The sequence below is a fragment of the Bactrocera oleae genome, chromosome 6 (genome assembly GCF_042242935.1).
Source record: "Bactrocera oleae isolate idBacOlea1 chromosome 6, idBacOlea1, whole genome shotgun sequence".
In the NCBI taxonomy this organism is placed as follows: Eukaryota; Metazoa; Arthropoda; class Insecta; order Diptera; family Tephritidae; genus Bactrocera; species Bactrocera oleae.
In genome coordinates, this window is record NC_091540.1 from 50,871,153 (window position 1) to 50,896,816 (window position 25,664).

The 25,664-nt window shown below is 31.1% G+C and overlaps 1 protein-coding gene across 5 annotated transcripts in view; it reads left to right on the forward strand.

Moving 5' to 3' along the window:
* Positions 1-25,664, forward strand: part of Eip63F-1 (Ecdysone-induced protein 63F 1) — a 105,188-nt gene that overhangs the window by 53,505 nt on the left and 26,019 nt on the right. For all 5 annotated transcript variants that reach the window (XM_036359157.2, XM_036359156.2, XM_070111136.1 and 2 more), the window contains one exon: positions 16,247-16,390. In XM_036359157.2, coding sequence (XP_036215050.2) covers positions 16,247-16,390 — 144 coding nt within the window. The remainder of the gene's footprint in view (positions 1-16,246; positions 16,391-25,664) is intronic.

Genomic DNA, 25,664 nt, shown 5'->3' on the forward strand with positions numbered 1-25,664 from the left:
ACCCATTGCGTAGTGGTACATCTCTACATAAGCTTTAGCAATATTTGATGCGTCGATTTCGCTGGAATTATAGTAAGTTTTTCAGAGACAAAAGTTTTTAGAAAAAGTTACACCTAGTATGCTTCTTGTTATAGAGAGTAGAGATACCAACTATTTCGTAGATATACCTACTAATAACAAAAACAAGGAGAACAAATCTATCTTTTCTTATATTAGAGCAATATATTTAAATTTCAAAGAACTCTAATTTTTTTTTTGAGTTTGGAATGAGTAATATTTAATTTTAAAAAATAAACTTTGGAAATTTTTATATAATATTAACTTAAAGCAGAAAATTAAAAGTAAACGTTAACTAATTTTTTAGTATATATGGTATATATTTTCAATCCTTCGAATAGTTGGAAAATATGGTATATAAACTGATGGCCCTTAAGTTAGAAATAGTATTCCAAGTTTTAATTTTTGTTCAAGATTTATATTAATCTACAACTCAAAAAAAAAATACTCAAATATAAAATTTGTAATCGAATCTTCGGGAACAAACAAACTGAGCCATAGTAAATTACAATTATAAAATGACATAATTATGAGGATGTCGTATTAAATCGAATGTTTCAAATAAAATTAATTAGAGGTGTAGAAATCAACAAGGCACAAGTGAATACATAAGTTACTGGTCACTTGAAAAAGCATAAAAGTAAAGACACTGATGATTTTGAGAAATTCCTTGACTGACCTTGACGAGGAAATACCTTACCAGATGAAAATACCTTAACACATACGAGTGTTTTATTTTTATAACAATAATGTGGAAATTGGTTTTATGGAACAAAAAGAGATTCCTGTAAATTTTAAATCGTCAAGACCCAATGAAAGGCATCTTTCACACTATTTAAGATATAGCTTTGTTTGCTGTACAATTATCAAAGGCAATTTGAACTTTTTTATGCAGTGAGCAGTACTTTAACACCTTCTCCTCTATATTTTAGCAAGCGTTTCTATTCTAAATAAATTATCGCATTGAAATTAATTTTATTAGCATTATTTTATAATATATTACGTCATTAAAGTATTATCTTTAATTTCTCACACACTTAATATATTATACTGCTTAATAAATATTGATGTCTAATGAAGGCGTTTAAACGTTAAGCGTTAAAAATAAAGCAAATGTACACAAATAGCACGTTTATGTTTCAACTAATTATCGTAAGCATGAGATGGTAAATTTTATTTTTAATTTTCTTTAATAAACCATAGGTGTGAAATAATGGAAGCCAAATGAGCTTTAAAAGCGCATACCAATTTATTTAAGTTTTCCCAAATTCGCTCACGAAAAGAATAAGTAAACTAAATGCCGAATAACAGCAAATAGAATATGTTGTAAGCGAGCAAGACTATTAAGCAGCCAGTCTTCAAAGCGCTTAGCTTCAATACATATATATATATAAGTTTATATATTCCATCATTATGCTTATCTTTCTATATTTTAATTCCCTCTTTTCGCATAGATTTGTATAGGAGTTTCTTATACCCTTAACAGGGTATATTAAGTTTGCCATGGAATTTGTAACATCCATAAGAAAACGTCGGAAATATTTGATATGGGATCACTATAGCATATAACTGCCATACAAATTGAGCGGTCGGAATCAAGTGCTTGTATGCAAAACTTTTGTATTTGACGAGATATCTTCACGGAATTTGGGTTGGATTATTGCTCAAAGCGTCAGTGCAATCTTCGAAGAAATTTCCATGATCGGATCGCTAAAGCATATAGCTGTTATACAATTTAAACGATCGCATTCAAGAAATCTTTTGTATTTGTGAAGGGTATTATAGCTTCGGTGTAACCGAAGTAAACGTTTTTTCTTGTTTTTTTTTTTGCGATAAGCGCACGTACACATGCCATTATTTACATATAACATATATGTATAGAGTATATATTTTTAGAAGTTATTCGATTGAAATCGAGTATCTTATCACTTGTATCCAACAGCATAAGAGCAAAACACTTTAGACTCAAAATATGATATACCATATGCAGACGCCCACATATATATCATATATACATGTATCTACATATGTACGAGTATACACAACTATGCACATATGTACGTGATATAAAAATCAAGAAAATAATATGGCACATTTTTGGCATCATATTCTTCGAAAAATTATCATACTGCAACATAGAGAAAATATTTGTAATCGGATATATCTGACAACTTTTATTACTCGCATCAAATTAAGTATAGCGGTATAAAAGTAATCACCAATAACAACAACCAATTTCGCTTTATCAGTGTAAATTTATGCCGCAACAAAACTTGAGCCAAAAATTTGCTACCAAGAATTAAGCCGCAGGGATGTCTACAAAAACATTTTTTGATTGAAGATATCGAAAAAAAGTGCTTAATAATATACTTCATATATATGTTGACTGTGTTTTGTAACTATTCACTCACAAAAACGCTTTAAAATGTTTGAATTCAATAAATCTGTTAAAAATATACCAAATTATTGTTTTTAATGTGATAGAATCTAATATTAATAATAATATTTACACTGGAGATAGATATGTGAGACATACCTTTCTTCATGGCACGGTATGTATTAAGGACCCGCTGCATTTGCAGAGAAGAAAATTTAAATGGCTTTTGCTCCTTCCACCATTATACAAATATTTCCCGTCATAACTAATGGCCAAGAGTTGAACTTTTAAGCTTTTATACTGTACTGAATGGGCTTACAGCGTTTTCCAGCCTCTGTGGCAATTTGTGGATTCCATCCTAAAAGAATTGTGCCAACCAAGAATGAATCAAGCAAATTTTTTGTTAACTTCAAATACTTTTTTGGCCGCCAAGGACGTTCTTTATCTTTCAAGCCAAATTATCACTTTTCGCACCATAAACTTCTTCCAAAACTATATGACTTTCGGCTGAGGTTTTCTTCATGTTAAAGCTCCTTTTTAGGCCCAAAGTTATATATATTTAAATGAAAAAAAAAATGTTGTAGTATTGTATAAATGATTTTTTAGGAATACGCAGAATTTTGTAAGAAAAAAATTTAGTATTGTAGTTTTCGAGTTTCACGCGATCTCCGGCGGCGTTAAGAAAAGGTCCTCCGCTGCTGAGGGTTTCGGTCTTCTCCGTGGATGAAATTAAAAACAAAAAACTTTCTACTGGAAGAATAGAAATTGGCCTACAGTAAAAAAAAAAGTATTGACAAAATAGCGGCGTTTAAAAGAAATTGAATTTTGAATTCCGAATGAAGTTTTGAGAAAAACGCTTTTAAAGATAAACTGATGGAGCTTAATTGAATTTAGCGACTTCACTTAAGAAGGATGTAACTCAAAAACTATTTTAGATATCAATTTTTATACCCTGAAGAGGATATACTACGAAGTTTGTAACACCCAGAAGGAAACGTCGGAGACCCTATAAAATATATATTGAGCCATGCTCGTCTGTCTGTCCGTTAATCTGTATATACGCGAACTAGTCTCTCAGTTTTTGAGATATCAATCTTAAATTTTGCACACGTTCTTTTCTTCCATATTTAAGCAGCTGCTTATTTATCGGAACCATCGATTTCAGACCACTATAGCATATAGCTGCCATACAAACTGAACGATTGGAAAACTTTTCATTTGACAAGATATCTTCACAATATTTGGCATGGATTACTATCTAAGGCAATAATGCATTCTCCGAAGAAATTGTTCAGATTGTTTCACTATCGCATATACGAAGCATAATAGCACTATAGTATTTTCCTTTGAACACACCTTGTACTTAGCTGCCAAACATCCACATTTTTTATTTGACGACGGCTTTGATCCTGGCAAATTGCAAGAGCATGAAAAGATCGGTTACACCCGAACTTAGCCCTTCCTTCCCTTTTTTTTATGTTTTAAACTAAAAGTTTAAATTAAGCTAGCAGTGTGTAAAAATCCCCTTTTTTTAAAAAAATTGTAATTTTTCTAATAACAAAAGAAACTTTTTTAAGACATTCATAAGAAAGTCAACACTTGAAGTTTAATTGATTGCAATGAGTTTTATTGGTGACTATGACTGTTAAAAATTAAACCTTAGTTTCTTCGCCTTTATTCAAACTTTAAACTTATTATCAACTCTTTAACAATGCACCATTTTACCAATAACATAGATACCCACGATTGCATGCACAAAATGTACACATCCTTTTTTAATTTATGAAAAACCACAAACACGTAAATAAATACTATTTAACAGATACATAAATATATTGTAGTAATAGAAAATTGCATTCGCCGAGCGCAACCACATAAAAGATATGAAGTGTGATTTTCTAATTAACGCTGTTCGCAACACACTTTTGTTATGAAACAGGTTTGTTAAAAATTACAAATTGCAAAATTGCGTACATGTGTCTAACTTTGAAAATTGCTAACACACAATATTTCCCGCCAAAAGCAACAGTGGAAAAGTGTTCGCCGGATGAAGACTCAGACTCACGGTCTGATGGTCAGAAAGTTTTACGATTCCTTGTCCTGTTGCAAATGCACGAGGGCGCGCGTGTGTGTGTGCACACTGTGGCTAAGTATAGTTTTGCACAAACATCAGATACATGTTTCTGATAATGTGAATGAAACTAATGCATGCACATAAAGTTTAGCAACAGTTAGCGAATTGCTATGACTCTGGGTGAAATAAACTTGTAATTAACAGATCCAATTAAGTGGTGACACGGAGTTAAATTTAATTGAAAAATTGTCTGTGTAGGCATTCTCATTGGATAATTATAGGGATACGCTTATTTCCTAATACAAACTTAATGCCATATTTTATGAAAAGCATATTTGCACTTCACGTTTACTGAGAATATTATATGTACCAATCATAAAGAGTTGGTGAGTAATTTCTTAGTTTTGGTTCTCAAAAGTTTTTAGGAGGTATTTCATTGTAGAGATATGAATTTTAGGTAATTTTTAAAGTGTCGTAAAAAAAAGGCAATCAATATTTATATTATGGATTTCTCAAAAACTCAAAAAATTGGCCCATGATTTCAAGCCTCCTAGTCATCGATAAAAAATTACGATAAGGAAAAAAAAATGTTTGACAAAATGGCGTCTGTTTGAAAAAAAACGATTTTTTTTTATAATTTTTTTTATTTTCTCGTTTTTTTTTTAAATAGTAAAAAATGAAATTTGCGAAAGAGGCTAGTTCATACTCGAGAGAGGTCTATAATGAAGGTTATCTGAAAATTTCAAGTAAATCGGCCCAGTAGAACTCGAGAAATCGTGAGTATCGTATTGAAAAAGTCTGATCTGAGAAAAACGCATTTTCGCGTAAAGTCTTTTGTTCGATTAGACCCAGCCGAACTAGGTTGGAGGCCGGGTCAGTAAAATGTCTATATCTCCGAAAATATTTTAAATTTTCAAAAATTCTCTCGTAGACATATTCTTAAATAGTTAAACTTTGAAAATATGAAAAACTCGATTTTTTAAAAAACTATGTAGTCTTTTGCAAAAGGAGATTGATGTTTCTGAAGCCAAAATTACTTCACCCGCTTTATGGTATGGACTTTTAAGTCATTAATATCTTGATATACTCAGTGTTAATATAATAATATATATATATAATTATACACTAATATTTGCTTTTAAGGTAGCTAAAGTAAAACTTACTGCATAGAATTGTCAAGTATTTTAATATGCCTGTTGAATCCCTCACGCCAGCCGAAATTCTAATTTGGCATTTTTCTTGCCAATTAAAATACGTTTAACATGATTCCAAATGTGGTTTCTATTGCACAAGTTTACTTCATAAAACAGAGATTAGGGATGTTTATTTAGCTCGCTTTCTCTAGAGACTAACCAGCGGCAGTCCATTTTTATACCCTGAACGGGATATATTAAGTTTGCCACAAAGTTTGTAACACCCAGAAGGAAACATCGGAGACCCTTTAAATTTATACATAAATGATGAGCATGATAAGCTGAGTTTATTTAGCCATGGCCGTCCGTCTGTCCATCCGTCTGTCCGTCTGTCTGTATATATACGAACTAGTCCCTCAGTTACAAGCTATCGATCTGAAATTTTGAACCTGTCCTTTCCTCACTAAGAAGCTGCTCATTTGTCGAAGCGGTTAACATCGGACCACTATAGCATATAGCTGTGATACAAACCGAATAATCGGAATCAAGTGCTTGTTTGGGAAACTTTTTTATTTGACTTAATATCTTCACAAAACTTGGCATGAGTTATTTCCTAAGGCAATAATGTAATATCCGAAGAAATTGTGTAGATCATATGACTAAAGCATATATCTGCCATACAAACTGGATAATCGGAATCAAGTGCTTGTATGAGAAAGTTTTTTATTTGACGAGGTATTTTCATGAAATTAGATCGGAATCAAGCTCTTGTCAAAAACCTTTGTATTTTTGAAAGGTATTATAGTTTCGGTGCAACCGAAGTTAAGGTTTTTTCTTGTAGAATATACTATAATAAATGAATAAATAAGACTCAACAAAAACTCAGTGGATTTGATGTATTTCCTAATTTTTCCCACTCTAGTTGCTCTGTTGCGGCATCTCGTCATGATATAGTTTCAATACAAATAAATTTCGAATGTGGAAAACATTTTTGAAATTAATTAGAGTAAAAAAAAATTAAAAATATATACTCGTATTTGGTAATTAAATTCGATCGATTTCAGTTTCTATTCAATTATATTAAAAATACAAAATTCAGGTGTTTAATTAAATATAGTAGAATATATAAAGAGCAGACTTATAGCACTTGGAACAAATATTAACCAGAAATACTTGTTCTATATTAACACAATTAAGCCAGAAAATTTATGAAACAATTATACAATATATTTTACTTTTTTTGTGAGATAAATAGCAGAAGCCATTATTCCAATAATTGACTTTAAAAATTTCTCTATCAGAAGTTTTAGTTTCACCTCATTTTCGCACTAGCCACACCTTGCACCGGCTCTAACCAGGACTTTTTAAAAGTAATATAATAAAGCTGAAACAGCAAATCGTTAAACCAATGCGTTCAAGTCACGTTCAGCAAAGCATGCAGACTAGTTTATATAATATAACATTACGCCTAAGGACCGGTTGGCAGTATAAACTGAAACTACATAGAACTTTTAATGCCATCACTTGCAGTTTACAAAAATGAAAACTTTTGCTTATTTCTGCAAATAAAATGCAATCGTAATTTGTTTAAGCAAAAGCATTCACTGCTATTGCCTTTGCTAGCGCAGCGTTGTTGTTGCTGCTGATGGCAGTTGTGCTGCAGGTAAGAGAGCAGTTTGCGGCACCCATTTGAGCTACTTTAGAAGTATTTATGACTGCCGTGCCAAACACGCTGCCTTCTTAGCGATAATGGTACAATTTCATTTGCAGCGCAAATAACGAAAGTTTTATTAGATTTCATACAAATAAAAACATAAATAAATGCGTATTGAAAGTGAAGAAAATGTGAAAAGAATGCAATGGAAATAAGGTAAAGTGAAAAAATCTGGACGGTGAATTTGAAGTCTCGAAAAAAGGGTCGAGGGAATTTTTCAAAAAATTAATGCTTAAATTTCAACCCATAGTTTTTTATATTCCATCTTAAGTGTAAAAGTGTTTAATGCAAAATAACTTAAATATCCCGAACTTATCATCCTAATTTAAACATAATGTTTAAACTTGTTTAATTATTCGTCGTCTTATATAACTTTAGTCAACATAAACAGCAAAAACAAGCTTCCTTTATCTTAATTGAACTGAAATGTTGAGAACTAAAATATACCACTGTGACAGTTGAGTACCCCGCAAAAAAATATCGAGTAATCTTTAAGAAGAGTACTCCCAGATTACCCCTTATATGGTACAATTTGGAATTAATTAGTCTACAACATATACCTTTAGCATACAATTAGATACTAACTAATCGGAAACGAAAAATTGGGCTGAATTTTCACGTATTACAGATTCTCATCATAAAAATGTACAAATCAGTTTAATTTTCAAACTTTTAATTTTAAAGTATTTTATAGGATCTCAGCTTATAATTAATAAAAAAAAACATTTATATTGCATTTATTGTTTTCGTTTATTAATTGTATAAAAATACACTAGTGTCATTACATGCCTATTAGGGTGGGGTGTAAAAAGTTACTAGACCGTAAAAGTAAAGCACATGCTGAAAAAAAAGGAATAGTTCGTTCCATAAAAAAAAGAAAAAAAAAAGAAAAAAAGAAGGTATTAGTCAAACGTTCCTTTTCGTCGAATCGCGGACTTATTCCGGCCTTTTCATCGTTAAAGCATTCAATAAACATGAATATTTAACCGTCATAAACTTTGTTTTGGCTAGATTTAGAATTATACAATTATAAAATAGCAAGCCCCCGAAATAAATTTTGTTGTCTTAAATTGTACATTGAAGTCTAAGTAGTTTGGTCTTGCCTATTATTCAAACTACTGCGGCTAATAAAATTCAACCAGAGCTACATAAATAGAGTTTTGATAAAATAGTGTATCGGCAGCTCTACTCAAATTGTTGTTTATTAGTGTCAGTTAAAGAAGAGTGAGTTACAAATTTCACAAACAATATTAAAAACTTTTACAAATCTCTTAAAAAGTCAACAACAAAAAGTTTGCTACTCAATGAACGCATATGGTAAAAGTTATAGTAAAATTTACGACAAGGAATATAAACAAGCTAGAGCTGCCCGAAGGTGCACACTAACCCAGAGCGCTACATTCGTAAATAAGTGTTAAGAGTCATATTAGAAATTACTTCTGTTTTGAAACTATAATTGCTGCCGTTAAATTAGGTTAAAGCTATAAAACATGAAGCGTTGCTCATAAGCACAAATGCAATGGTTCTCTCGTTTTTCTTTGCGCGGTGTCACACGAAATTACCGCACATTTATTGATAGAAATTATAATTCAAATGCAAACAAGAATAATACTACGACAAATTCAGAGCACGCAGTGCTAAAGTTTCATCGATTTGGCATTTGTACACGTATTATATTATATATAAATATATGTAACATATTCTTGGCTCAGACATGTTGTCACAAATGTTGCAATACCGTGTCATAAGTAGAACGTGTGAAAAGTATGAGTATCAAAATTTTCCTGACGACGCAACATTGATTTCCCACTTTGATATTCGATATTTATTGCGATTGGAAAAATAACAAGAAAAAGCTGCCATAAAAGTAGACATATTCGCAGTGAGTGGCAGGTGCTGAAATTACAATACATGTAAATTATTTGAAGAAGATACCTGTAATTTTGGACTGTATGAACACCGAAAAATTTATACACTTATATAGGTATATACAAGTATATAATATGCATATTATATGTGTATATTTAATGGGGTTAGAATTATAGTAAGTATATCATAATAAAATAGAAATATAAAACATTTTTAAAATCAATGCTAGGCAGAAGAAGTATGAAAGATATAAGTTCAGATGTAACCGAACATTTTATACTTTCGCAATTAAAAACATCAAATGTGGGAAAGTACTTACCGGTGTAGCAACACTTTATATTAAAGTATATTAATCAGGACATAACTTCTCATTGTCCTGACTTCTTCCAATTTAAGCAAGAGGATATAGTGTAATTAAAAGAGGCTAAGGGTACTATTGAAGTGATTTTACACATTTTTCGCACAAAAGAAAGCTATTATCATTGAAAACGTTTCACAAATTTCAATCCTAGACCTCCAGATTGACCGTTATTTTCGGTAAGAAGTCAGCTATAGGTTCTGGGGTAAACAAATTCGGTATCAGGATGTTTGAAAAGTTGTAGTTCAATTTCAGCTATTTTTTGGCGTAAGATGAAATACCATGTGGGCATTATTTGTGCAAAGTTGTATTATGATAACTTCATTGATGTTTGATTTGTATACTGTAAAGTAAAAGAATCAGACGGAATTTAAAAGTTTGTTTGCGAAGTAGGCTTGATTGCTATCCATCCCTATCATGCCCTTGGCGCCCATCACGTATCACGTATATCACTTTATCTTGCGAGATTATAAAATGTTCGGTTACACCCAAACTTAGAGCTTCATTGTTTGTAACTTTTGATTTAAAATTTTTTTCTTGCTGATGAGAATTATATAAAGCGTTTTATAATCTGTTTTTTCATTTATTTATTCATTGCAAATAATATTGTTGACAACAGTTCTCTTCACTTGTCTGAATTGCATGTGTGCATGAGGGTGTGTTAACGTCATTTTCATACAACACTGACCTCGCGTGGCAGCAGCCTTGCATTGACAATCCGCAAACAAAACTTACATACTTACAAATTTATATAGTTTTGTGCTAAATTCCCCCATTTAACACAAAGAAAAATAATATTCGTAGTTATATAATGAGAGTTTACAAGTTGCTTCAAGCGAAGCCCTTACAAACACTATATCATACTCATTTTTATCTTTCTGCCAAAGTTGGTGACGTTGATGCTCATTTACAAGCCCCACTTACACACATACACACACACACACAGCACTTAAGTGCGATAAAAACTCGCAAGAGACACTCTGTCGATATATAAAAATTTACTATTCCACAAATGTGTTTGCGGCAAAATGTTGGGCTCGTCTTGCCACAAAGTGTACACGTATGTATACTTGTATGAAAAAGAAATTACAAATCACTGTCAGCATACATAAATAAAAATGTGTCTTGAGGTTTCGTCTCGTTGAAATGTAATGTGGACTTTAAGACTTTGCCACTGAGCTTTTACAGTTATAAATATGAATGTATGCTTTGTTATGTAAGAGTGAAAATTTTGTTAAATAAAGGCGGAAATAAAAAGCGCAAGCGCCCTTGACCTACTGACGTTTGATATGATACCCACGCATAATAGGTAATAAAAAATAGAATAATAAAGCAAATGTGAAAGCAAACAAAATATATGAAGCTACGTGTTGCTCAAAGGAAGCAATAATTCTGACAATGTAGATATAAAGTTGAGGATTGGGTGTAAAGTATTAGCTAACAATGAAGTAAGCAATTTTTAAGTTGACAACGATGTAAAATTTTCACTTGCACTCAAGTCAGTAAAATGATGTGTAATCGGAAAACTTAGAAATTATAAGAATTAAATTATATCACGGTGACGATTCTTAAAGGGAGCTTATAAGAGGTAAAGAACAAGTATTTCATATATTGTACATATATAATATTATATTAAAGAAATTACCAACATTTTGAGTTCTAGTTTCCACATTTTTAGACACTTACTATATATTTATTTCGATATACATATTGTATTTTTTTAATTGAATGAAAATATATACAGGTGGCAACTCTTCTCAGTAACATTTTCATCTGAAACCGTTTTAAAGCCCCTTCAGATCGATAAGCGGATTCAGAAGTCTCATTATCTTGTGATTTTTTTGTTATCTCAAAACAATTGGCAGCTCTTCTCAATAATATTTTTATCTTAGAATCTTGTGATTTTTACTTTAAAGCAAATGCCAATCTTTTAAATTGTTTTAAACTATTCGAGGGTTGCACTGAAGAATCCAAAATATGTTTATATTGTTTCAGCTTAGTAACTGGTGGCACTCTATTGAAGTATACGACGGAATTTAGGTCCTCAAATCGTTACAAAAAATATATTCAGAGATATGGTTACAGAAATCTGATTTCCATAAATTCAAAGAAATTTCCGAAAACGTTGTTAATTGATAATGTAAAGTTCAAATTTGTGTACCTTATACATTATGTCACACAAAAAACCACATGCGTGTCATTTGTTAATGCATCGTGTCTATAAGTGGTGTGAACAAACTATAAACTTTAATTACCATCACTCTCCTTTTACACCACAGACACTTTTAATTCGTTGCGCTATGCACGATTTTATTACAACCATCTAATAGTTATGCATTAGCTGTGAGTTAATTATGTGCGAACATATCTGTGTAAAGGTCGAGGTCAGTACAAGTATATCAACATAGACCGCAGACAAAGTTTGCGCCAGCAACTGTTTGGTACGAGCAAAACTAACATCCAGTTTGTTACAATCCCTCCAAGTAAACAGTTGATTGGTGTGGGTAATTATTTACCGTTAGTTACTCAAACAGTACAAGTACAGATATGTGTATTCATATATGTTTTTAAGGGTGTGCTGCTCGTTGATCGATTTGTTTGTTGTCTATCAATGTGTGAACTTGTAACTATCATTACATTGTCTGGCAAACAAACATGCACATACATGTGAGTATACTTCATGCACATATGCATTTACAATAACGCGGGGGTGAGGAAGTAAGGAAATTCATATATTGTGGACATTCAACTTTGCATTTAATAAATAATTTCTTTAGAATTAGAAGAATAAGTGTATTCACGTGTTTGATTGCTTAACACAATTTAAATAAAATTAAATAAGTGTTAAATACTAACAAAAATTTAGTATAAAAATGTAAGGTTATTTCGCCCTTTCTCTGCTCGTTATCCTTGCGCACTGCTCTCTTTGTAGAAAATTTACCTGTAAAAGCAATAACAAAGTTATAGCTTTCAATTGATACAAGAAAGTATAAGCATTCCTCATTAAAATGGTATAACCGCTATCTTCAATGCTTCCAAATTTGAATGCACAGATTTTATATCTGTTTTACGATTCGGAATGGCTCATATGACAAACTCCTCTCAAAAATTAAAATACAAGATTTTTTCAAAATTTTAAACTTGAAATAAAGCAGAGTATTATAGTTTATAGAAAACGTGAAACTCGAAATCAAAAGGTTAATAAGGCTATAAGTGAAATTTCTCCATAAAAGAAACGCAATTGTTTATGCGATAGAGGATATGATTGCTCATGGTTACAACGCAAGTGCTGCCAGTGTGTTTGAACTAATATAGTTTGTTCGATTTGCTACTCCCCAACGTTTGGCGAATCGAAGACGGCTAATATCTTTTAGAGTGACTTACGAATACACTAGCAATTTTCAACCAGAAAATTGAAATAATTTACACTTTGGTATCGCCGAGTTATGTCACCTCCATTTCTCCCTTGATCCAGTATCTTAATTGATCTATATTAAGAACTTTATTAATATCTTGTATCTTAATGGCATTCTACCTCAAACGAATTTTTAGAGTATTTAATTTGCGCTCAGATTTTTATCACTTATTTTAGTAAAAAACTTATCATCCAAATGGTAACTGTTGCCTTCTAACTTGTATCAAAATGTTGACCGCACCTTTTGGCAGACTTACTCAGTTCATAATTTTGATGTTCACTTATTCGGCTGGTTCCTTGATAAATACTCAATCAATTCATTTTCTGAATTAAAAGATTATGAAAAATTTACATACACCAGAGCGACTAACTACAATTTTTTTATTATACAATATGTCTGTTTTTAGCTTTACGTCAATTCATATTTAGTTTTCTGGTTCTAAAATAAAATATGTATGGTTAAATACATTATGTACCATATATTACCATATTCTGTTTTATATTGTAATTGGTTCACTCAAATTTTAAAACAATCAATCGAAGTTTGGAAGTACAAATTTTAAAACAAATATATATATATACATATATGTAACAGAAAAGAAATTAAAAAATGATTTTCAAAATCTTAGAATTTTGTTCTTAGGAAATATTTTTTCTTTAGCTCATACTATGAGAATACTATCTGATCCTCTATCTCTAATGAAGAAAGTAAATTGGCTTTCAAAATTCTATAAAAAATTAGATTGGCAAATAATAAATAGCTATAACCTATTACAGCTAAGAACTAATCTATGACTATCATTCTGAGCGCCAAACCTAAGTGAACTATATGACACACAACTAGAACCATACCACTAAACTACATTAGAGCTAAATATTATATTATATTAAAATTTATGTTTAAAGAGTATCAGTAGCAGTATATCGCAAAACCCAAGCCAAAACATTCATAGTTGGAACTTTTATATTTTTACATTGTAAGATTTCTAAACTTTGCGTTATTATAGAATTACACATTTAAAAAACCTCTTATAAAAAGCATCAATCCGTATACCGCTACTTACTCTGTGCATATAGTTAAAGCCGTTCGTACAACAAAAACGGAAATGGTGATATTCGACATTACCAAACAATAAATCTTTGATAATCTCAACTTATACGAAATAACTTAATTTGCATGCGCATTTGATTGTTGTAAATAAAAGTTTTTATACTCCAACCAAGTTGTATTTTTTTATTGTCATAAATAACAGTAATAACAATTTCGGTCTGCTTAATAACTGAATATTTAAGCTTGAAAATATGTGGCAGCGTATAATTCTTCGTTTTAGCGGGATGTTTGGCTATTAATCCAGTTGATGTGCGTCGTAAAGCAGTCCAAATGGATTAGAAAGAGTACACAACTACTTTTATAACAAAAGTTAAGTGCTAAACTCCAAGAAGTCATTCATGTACAGTATGTACGTGCTATAAGAAACCAATAAAAACTAAAACTGCAGCTTCTGGCGATATTATTTTTCAACAAAAATTATGATTTTTGTGCTTTCTTAGTGATAATTTACATTGCTTGATTTTAATTGAAGAAAAAAATAAAGGAATCAGAATAAATCCAAAATTATCGACCTATCGGAATATAATTATAATTAAAAAAATATTCAAAATTAAGCTTGGCTCTAAACATGATTAATTATAAAAAAAAAATGGTATTCAGCAAATATTTATTGTAATTTAAGTTTCTCAAATATAAATACTGCCTATTTATTTATTTTAGGGGCTATACTATAATACTAATTAAGTTTTTGGAAAAAAATGTGTAATTGTGTGCTTGATTTCAGTGCTATTAAATTTACACTAAATATATATTTTATAACAACAGCTTTATAAATTTTAAAAATATTATAATTTTGTTTCTTAGCCACAACTTTTCGTCTTGGTCTTTAATCGGCTTACTACAGGCAGCTGACCTCCCCATTTAACCTGTGGCAAGTCTCATTGGGAGGAATTCACAAGAAGAATTGCGAAATAATAAAATAGTACAAATGCGTAGTGGAAAAATGTAATAGCTAAGCGGTCCAACGACCCAAGTTTTACGCAGTAAACCAAAAGTATGCAACGCGACGGAAACATTAAAGTTAGAAATGTCGAAATAATAAAATAAAGGAAAATGATGTATTAAAAGTGGAAATGCCGGCGCGACTGACATATAAAACGAAAGTTTAGCATAAATAAATATACATTTTGCATGCAATTAATATGGCTATAACAACATCGCCCAAAACATTCGCGTGAGACTACAATCAAACCATATTTGAATATTATTCGTACTAATGGCTTAAATGTGTGTAATGAACTCAAATGGTAACTGCATTGACTACATTGCCCAAATTTCACTCGAAACGTCAGCTGATAAGTCGTTAACGCTAAAACGTATAAATTATAAGCAAACGCTCTTAATGCAGGCGATGTTAGAGAAATACGTAACGGCACACAAGAATAAGGAGAAGAAATATAATGAAACATTGCAAACATTTTCTTCATTTCGCACTTTCACCAGCGCGAATTAATTGAATGTATGCATGTGTGTGTGATACCATGACTATGTTGAAAGAGTTTTTTTTTTTTGAAATATTAAGAACTACATACATATATTCTAGGAGAATGTCTGTGCCTGCAAAGAATAAATTCCAACTACCCACATATCTTTTGTACATTTCCGATGTAACGTATACGCTCTGTTGGACCAATTTTCGTAGCAGCGCACGTGTACATGGCTTGAATAATAAAAACCACCCATTTTTGTGGAAGTGTCTTTATAGCTTGATATAAAGGCTTAAGTGCAAATTCATAGTTAAATTATTATTTTATATTATAAAATGGTATAATTGCTATGGAAGTTCATATACTATGAGAAATTGTATAATTGCTTACCAAGAGTGTACAATTTCCTGTAGAAAAAAGTTATGAAGTACGTTTATAAAATATATCAGGAATCATTTTTGTGTATTTCTGCGAACGGAACTTATTATACTTTAGAAGCTAAGCTCAACAATTATCGAAAAGGAAAAAAATCATCAATCTTTTCGGGTGTTTTTTCATGTAAAGAAATTCCTAAAACCAAACAAAAAGTGAATTTTGGGTTTGTTTTTTCTCATGTTTTATAGTGTTCGCTTCTTATATACTTCTTTATATTCTCTTAAATACCTTCATAATATTAATTCAATAAAACTTTTATCATTCTCTTTCTTGCAGATTTGCGAACTGCATTCGATCTCTTAGATAGAAATCGTGATGGTCGTGTCACAGCAAATGAGCTGCAATTTATGTTAAAAAATCTTGGCATAAATGTACGAGACGAAATCATACACGATCTCATACGGGAGGCAAGTCATTCTGGTGAGTACATAAAATTCTCTTTCAAATTTAGTTGCAAAATAGTCAAAATCATCATGCTGAGAGTAAAAAAATTCGAAAACTCGTTCACATATATATCATGGTTAAGAGTCATTAGAACTTAAGGAGCAAAAACTCAGCCTTGAAACATTATAATGCTTCCTAAATGAATACAAATTTATACAAGGAAAATACAAAAACGATCAATAGAGAAAAATCTAGCGTACAAATGTATACAAGGTGCGTTCCAAAGTAAACAGGACTTTTAATAAAATAGACAGAACAAATGGTTTTATCGGCAAAATCAGTTAATTTTATTCAAAATAGTCTTCTTATGCTTTAATGCAGCTTTTTGCACGGTCCAAAAGCATGTCGAACGAGTGTTTAAGCTTGTTGCCCAGTATGGCAAGCCTTTTGAATGGCCTCCACGTCTGCATAACGCTTTCCTTTCATCGGCAAATGCATTTTTCCGAAAAGGTAGAAGTCGCACGGTGCCATATCAGATAAATATTTGGTCAAATAATCGGCCACAAGCGTCGGTCGATGAGACGGCGCATTAACGTGCAACAAACGCCAACTTCCATCTTCGCGATATTCGGGCCGAACACGTCGAATACGGCGCACCAAACGCTTCAAAACTCCAAGATAGAATACCGCATTAACGTTTTGGCCGGGTGAAACAAATTCTTTGTGGACAATAGCCTTGGAATCATAAAAACAAATCAGCATCGTCTTCACTTTTGTCTTCTCCAGGCGCGATTTTTTGGATTTCGGCTCATTTCTCATTTATGTCTTCACGACCACTTTGAAAACGTTGAAACCACTCATGCACTCTACGGGATAGGCAATCATCGCCAAAACATCGACTGTGTACTTTGGAACACACCTTGTATAGTAAATCAAATAAGCAACGACATTTTTCCATATTTTCATAACTAAAACCAAAGATGTGCTTCCATTGCTCCGATCTTCAAGCTGTGCTAATGGCACAAGCTAGAAATACTTGCATCAAACTTGTAATGTGGCTTGTGAGACATTCTATTTCTTGTAGAAGTGGGCAAGACTATGTCCATTTTCCATCCTAATCTTCAAATTTTAAGTTTTGGTGTTATTAGATAACCATTGGTGGCTGTCATTTATGCTGTTTTCAAATTCTGTGTTTATGGTAAGAATACCAAGATATTTGTGAATATTTTCTTTTCTGATATAGTTTGGTGAACCCTTCAATGCTCTAAGTATTTTTGACTGAAATTTCTTTATACATCAATGTTGGTTACACAGGTTCGACCTCACAGTTGAATACGATATGGAACCTATACATTCAAAAGAACCATGTTATTAAGACTAAGTTTTGAAGTCAGTTTTAATTTACTGCTTTTATCTTCAATCTTTTGGAAATCGTGAAATATTTCTCATTGAAGCCTTTTAAAATGTATCATAGTAATGTGTATATATTTTATACCCTCAGAAATGAGGGATTTCAGCGAAGAAAAAACTGACCGACTTTTAAAAAGGGAGATTTTTAAACTTGAGAATTTTCAATTGAAAATTAGGAACATTTTCCGATAATAAATCAATGTAAGGTGAGAAATCTATATTTTAAATCAAAACAAAAAAACACGTTAACCTCGGTTGCACCGAAGCTAGTATAATACTCTTCACAAATATAAAATATTCCTTACAATAACTTGATTTTGATCGGTCATAGTGGCTATAGTGACTCGATCTATTCCTTTGGAGTTTGGAGAACAATTTCCTTGGAGTTTATACTTGTCTAAGAATAACCCATGACATATTTATTGAAGCTATTTCATCAAATGACAAAGTTTTTCATACAAACACTTAATTCCGATCCCAGTTCACGGTATACAAACGTCAGTGCGTTTGAGACATACAAAGGTTAGCTTACCACAAATTTCGTGAGAGAAAAATATTTTAGTTAAAGATAAAAATTAAAAAAAAACGGTAATTTGAATTTTTAAATTTTGTGGTTATGTGGTATTAACACACAAGTTATATATCATCTTGTTATTACCCAAATTTAAGTTTTGTCCATAGGACTTGTAGTTCTTCAGGAAATCCATATAAATCGGTTTTTACACTTAAAAACTAAACCACCCTCTCCATTACACTTTCCGATCACAAATCGCCCGCAAATTATAATTTTTTCTTTCATTTTTGTTATAATCTCTTTATTTCTCAATGAGTTTTATCATACTATTAATTTTTTTGTTTTCATAAATTATTAACCCTAGCCTACAAGTATATTATAAAATCATTCCATACCTATAACACATGTCGCTCAACTGAACAAAGAAGTAGCCTTTCGACAGTTCGTATCTACGAGTTTAAAAAGTGATAAAGGCATTTCAATTATTAATAGCGATAAAATATCTAAAATACTCCAAAATAGTTGTAACACATACTTTAGCCAAAAAAGTAAGTAATGCATTACTCTTAAAGAGTTATTTCAAAAGCACACATTTTTTTCGAACTACTTGAGTCATATAGTATATCAGTTTACACAAAATCTTATAAGTAATACATTACCAAGCATAACAATCCCCCACGAAGTAGTTAACGAGGTGTTAAAGGTACATAGCTGTTCTCTTATATGCTCGTATATGCCTTTTCTTCTTTGGTGCAACAGTACCCTTCACTGTCACTTTCAGATTGTTGCTTGGTAATCGTATTCTCATGCCATTTTATCTTACTCACTGATGCTACAGATTTTATGATGCAATTTGTTTGCATTTCACTTTTTGTGGTTGACAGTTTTGCAAATTTATGAGTGCTCAGCGTAGCAAGTTCACATAAATATCAGAATACACACATACATATATACCTACGTCTGCAACTTAGAATCACTCGCTTGCAGCTAAGATTCATATATTTAAGCAAACTACTTATTTAAAAGCATTTGACAACATTTTGTGAAAAATTTATGAATAATTATAAGTGTTGTTTGCTTGTTAATGACAATTACATGTATTGCACATACATATATACACCTATGTATTACTTGTCGTTCACAAAGTTTGTCCGCACTTAGGAGTATACTACGAATTTTGTTATAATTTTTTGACAACTGGTTAGCTTGGCTAAAAGTTGCGTGTTGCAATAAAATCTAAAATAATGACAATTGCTCCTTTTTATTATTTTAACACATTGCGTGTCCACATGACTTTTGTGTCAGATTTAATTGACAACAATAATGATAACATTTTGATTATGTAAATTTCATAAGAGTAATAAATGTCATTGTGTTTAGTTGAATAACCGAATTACTTTTAATTGCTTTCAAGTACTCTTTTTTGTTATTACTTTTTGTTTTTTTGATGCTGCAAGAAATAATTTCGAAAGATTTTTGTTCTCTGCTTCCTTAAAATTAAATTTCTAAGAAAAATATAGTGAAAATTAATAAAACTAATGAGATAAATGACACAAAGATGAAAGTTGAGCCTGAAGTTAAATCAAATGGTTACATCAAATTTTTTCCTTATCACAATATTTTTTTTTAAATCATACAACTTAAAAGATACTCAAAGATAGTTCTTTAGTAATTCTTAGATCCTATAAAGTATATGTGTTTATAAATAACAATATATAACGATATAGCCGTGTCTGTCTATCCGGCTGTCTATATAAACGCCAAGTCAGTCTTTAGTTTTCGAGATATCGGTCTTAAATTTTGCACCTTACTTTTTCTCCCTAAGATGCTGCTCATTTGTCGGAACTGCCGATGTCGGGTCCCTATAGCTTACACTTGTCAGTCAAACTGACGATCACAATGAAGTCCTTGTACGAAAATTTTATTTGACGAGATATCTCCACGAAATTTGGCATGAATTATTGTCCAAGGTCACGCTTCTTGTTCAGATCGCACGACTATATCATATATGTAGCTGCCACGCAAACTGACCGTTCAAAATTAAAATAAAGATCGTTTGTTCTTGTTTCAATATGTTCCGAGATCATCTTTTAACGCCTTTGGTTGAGGTAACGAGTATGTATATGAGTATATATATAAGTTATAGGTCATCATAAAAAACTCTGCTTGAATGATTTTTAATTTTCAATTATTATTAGATTTCAATACATACTTGTATTTTAATCGTTAAGCGGAATTTTTTCTCCAATATCTTATGTATAAGTAATAGCTCGTTATTCATACGCCATGTATTCCATCGAATTTATGCAATGCTAAAATGCCTAGATTAGGAACTTTTGAACTCTTAACCATGTGGCAGTAATGAGTTTACCACAGCAATGTCGGCAGCAGATGCTAAAATATTTTAACCTCACAATCTCAGCAACTAATTATTGCCCGCGGCGGCGAAGTTTGCATTTACAAAGGCTGAAATGGCAAAACAATTTGCGTTTCACTTTATAACATTTTGGAGAAGAATGCGCTATGAAAGACGAGCAGAAATGTCGGAAATTAATCTTTCAAAAGTTAAGATTAATTCACAACAACTTCAAAAGTGGCGGGCTCTGAAATAATTTATAGGTAAAATAATCTAAATATTGAATTAAAATATATATATACATATATATTGAATAGAAAAGCAAGCGCTGCATATCTAGAGGTGTCTCATAAATATTTTTTGCTTTTATATCGCCACCGACATTTTCCAGTTGATTGATTTATAAATTGCGTCTTCTTATTCCCTCGCTCCATAAGCTTTCGATTGGCAGTAATTTTTGTCCCTTAGAATGTCTGTCACCCAAGATGCATGTGGAAATTGAATATCATCGGTAAACATATTTATAACTTATATACATACATGTAACATGTACACGATTGTTGATATGTGTGTATATGTATGTACATATGTACATCGTTCAACAAATAAAGTTCAAGCATAGAATAATGGCTGTTGTTGACATCTGACTGTTTTAAGGTTAAGTGACAGTGTTAACACCAATGCCCAAACCAAACATACCGACATTATTGTCCACACATGATTAAGTACTTACTTTAATATTGAACGATACAAAAAAATTGAAGTAAACGAATCGTAATTAAAGTAGTGATTTAAAAACTGTCAGTTCTTATTATTTATTTTCTGTGAAACAATTATAAGGTGGATATTAATGAAAACAAAAGAAATTTGTAAGCCCTGAACAGGGTATATTAAGTTTGCCACGAAGTCCAAGAAGGAAACGCCGGAGACCGTATAAAATATATTTATATGTATATAACTGATCAGCGATTATGCCATGTTCGTCTGTGTATATATATGAGAACTAGTCCCTTAGTTATTGCGATAACGTTCTGAAGTTTTGCACAAATCTTTTTCTTTCCAAGAAGCTGCTGATTAGTTTTAACCACAGGTATTGAACCACTATAACATATAGCTACCATACAAACTGAATGATCAAAATCAAGTTCTTTTATTGAAATCTTGTTTATAATTGCTCATATCTGTAAAGTTTGTTGCTTATATTTAACAATTCATTTATACTACAAAATTATTGAATTAAAAAAAAGCAAGCAAGTGGCAACCGTGCCTAAAAATATTTTTTAATTCTAACTATAACTATGTATATTGAATTTTTTTTTACCTCTTTAGCTTTATAACCTTATATCCACACATTAGTTTTGGATTTTACTTACAATTTTTTCAAATGGATGGCAGCTTTTTCCGACATATATCACATGAAAATATGTCCTTAATATAATTTTATCTCATGAATTTTAGTAAAAAAAATTAAAATAAACTTTTAGTTTTGATATACACATTGTAATAAATCATTTATCTTTTCACGTTCATTAAGTTAAGGTCTCATAAAATATTTTTTTAGACTTTTTAATGTAGTTAAGTTGTATAGCTACACCAATTATTAAATTTTTGGTTTAAAATTGTGGCAACTCTTTAAAAAAAATATCTTCGAAAAGTAACTATCTCCACTTATTTAGTTTGATGATTCTACTGGAAACATACCATATGTTAATTTTATTGATAAAAAATAAAAACAAGTGGCAATACAATTCAATATTCGGAGAATTAAATGATTCTGAATACTAGCCGTCAGTTTCCGTTGTAATACTTATTTTGTTCTTTGATTTTCGAATTAAAAATTAAACACTCCTATTATTTTATCTAATTAAATGCCATCAAATCCATTGTGGCCCCACTCCAACCATCAGTAACCAAAGGTAACTCAATTCCCGTGGCAAATTTCATTTAGTAGTTATAAAGCTACACTTATCTAGGAGATGCCATCAATTTTCGTCTATGTACTAACACAGAAAATAAATTTTGACTAGTGGCTAAACAGTCGAAAAAGTTCATTTTGTGTTAATTTGCTTTGACGATATTCAAACAGTGTAAGTGTTGATGCAGGGGTACTTACGTATAAAGTCATAAATGAACACATATATATGTACATTAAGGTGTCCGTTATTTCAGTGGGCATACGCCCCTGAAGTTTCAAGTTTTGCCCAAAACATAAGATTTTAACGTAAATAAGCTCTTTATTTTCAAATTGTACCTTGCCTAAATCATATTCTTTTTATGTGAGGCTCAGTAATTCAAAAAGTGAGCAAGCATACAGTACCTTGTCGTATAAACAACACAGAGCTTATAAAGCACATGTATAAATAATCAATTAAATTGCCTTCCGATTCCCTACTCTCTCGACACCATGAAAATATGGCGGATTAGAGTAGTTTATTAAAAATATATCTATATTTTAACATCTACGGAATTTTGTTATTTTTTATGTTACATATATGCATTTCTATACATATCTATATATAATATAAAATATGAGTGCTCCTTTCTCTTTGTATACACTTACATGTATCTATATTTGTATACACTCTTAACATCATACTGTTATTCATATTCTCAACACATGTGACCGCTTTGATAGAAAATCATCCTCATTGAAATCGTATTCACAGCACGTTCGGGGTTAATCGCCACGCAAGTGTTAAAAGGCATTAGTTATTCCATATTACAATAACATAACTTGCAAAATATATATTTTCAGATATATATGTAAGTGAATTATTTGTGCGCATATGATACTTATTTATGTCCCTGGAAAGGACTTGTGTAATTGTGCCTTATATGTGTATGCTTATTTATATAATTACAGTTTATTCACTTCAAAAAAACATTTTCGCGTTGCGGTGGCTAATGTATACAGAGCACCCAAGAGGAGGGAAAATCAGGACTGGAATTCTCAGGGGAGTCCAGTGTTTTACAAAATTGTTTGCAAATTTTTTTCTCCAACAATTCACTACAATTGTTCCCATTATATATTACTTTATTTCATAATATTTGCTTGTAATGTTAAAATTTGAAATTATACTTCTCAGTGGTCATCTTTAATTGAAAAATTAAACTTTTTGAGATTAGCCTCCCTGTTTCTTCAGGATGCTTTGCCCGAGTTATCATATACATATGTACTCGTGCACATGTAACATCAATAAAAAATAAATGTGGTAAAATGAAACTTATTTTTTTCAAAATAATCTATACTAATATTATAAATGCGAAAGTCCGTTTGTTTGTTAAGCTTTCACGCAAAAACTACTTAACAGATCATCATGAAATTTTGTACATATACTCTTAGAGGTGTCAGAATGAACATAGGATACTTTTTATTACAAAATTTATAAATTTTTTACGGATTATTAAAAAAATTATTTTGGCAGATTATATATGTTTGGAAAATAAATTTGAAAATTTTGAAATTGAAAAAAAAAAGTTTGGCAGAAATGATTGTTTGTCGAAAAAATTAAAAATGAAAGAAAACATAAATGTATAAAAAACGTAAATCAGAGAAATAACACAAATATGGATTCGATGCGAGCGAAGCCGCGGGTAAAAGCTAGTTAAAATATAATTTCAATAAATTGATGGATCAGGGGGCCCTCACCCTATAACTACCCGAGCCCCGGTTTTCTCCCTACGGCCTTGGGTATATATTACACTTTAAATAACAAACGAAATGATGTATTTAATAGGTTAGTATGGTGGGCTAATAGGCCACGCGCGGTCCTTAATTTATGAAAATGTTATATATAAATAAAGACGAAAACGGTATTTCCTGTATAGGGATCCAAAGGATTGAACTCGAAGTCTTACCGGTTTATTATTTACGAATTACGAAGTCGGAAAAGAAATTTCCGGTATAAGAACCCAAGGGAATGTACTTGAAGTTTAATTTTGAAAATGATTCATGCAAATATTTTTCAATTAAAAAAAAAAATGTCTTTTCCATTTGGCATTTTACTGAAAAAATTTTGAATTTTGAAACAATGCTTATGTTTAGAAGTATTTTTTTTTATTTATGAATTGTTTTACTTTTAATACAATTGAGATATAAACTAGTCTACCTTCTAAGTTGAAACAAACTGTGCACACTGTGCTAAATTGTAATAAAATCAGTTCAGTAGTTTATATGAGGAGATAACCCCAAAGAAAACGTGACACGTAATTTATATTGGTATACATATGTATATGTACATTTGTAAATAAATAAAAAACTAAAAAATATATACATAGAGAATATACTTATAACCTAAAGCATGAAAGATAAACACATTTCGTTACAAATCGTCATTAATAGATTATAGTCTTTAAGGCTTTATTTCTTGAAGAAGGACAAATTGAAATATCATAAATCTTTGCAAAGATATCACAACAATATCCTTCAAAAGTTTTGATTTAACACCAATATAAGGAGTGGAAACACAATTCTTTTTGATGACAGAGAAAGTACAGTAATATGAAATTGATTTTTATTGCTGTGTAAGAAATCAAAAGAAGTTCGACAGAATCGGTATATTGCGTTGGATGGCATAAGAACTTTTCAGTCTGACTGCGATCTAGTTTCTTAATTTAATTGTATTTGATTCCACAAATTATTCATATAGTGAAAGTAGTTTAATATTATTGCCAATAATTTTTTTTTTATAAACATCATAATTTATATTTTTTACATACTAATAAGAATATTCTATTAAAGTTTTCTTCGGCCACTAATGTAATCATCCAGTAATTAGTTAGGTATGTTGACTTTTTCAAAGCCTCTTTTGTTCTAAAGCTTTTAGAACCAATAGACACACCGCTTTATGTTTTATACCCTGAGCAGTGTATATTAAGTTTGCCACAAAGCTTGTAGTACCGAGAAGGATACGTCGGAGACCCTATAAAGTATGTATAAGGATCAGCGTGACGAGCTGAGTAGATTTAGCCATATCAGTCTGCCATACAAACATCAAGTTATTGTATTGAAAACGATTTGGGTTAAGAAG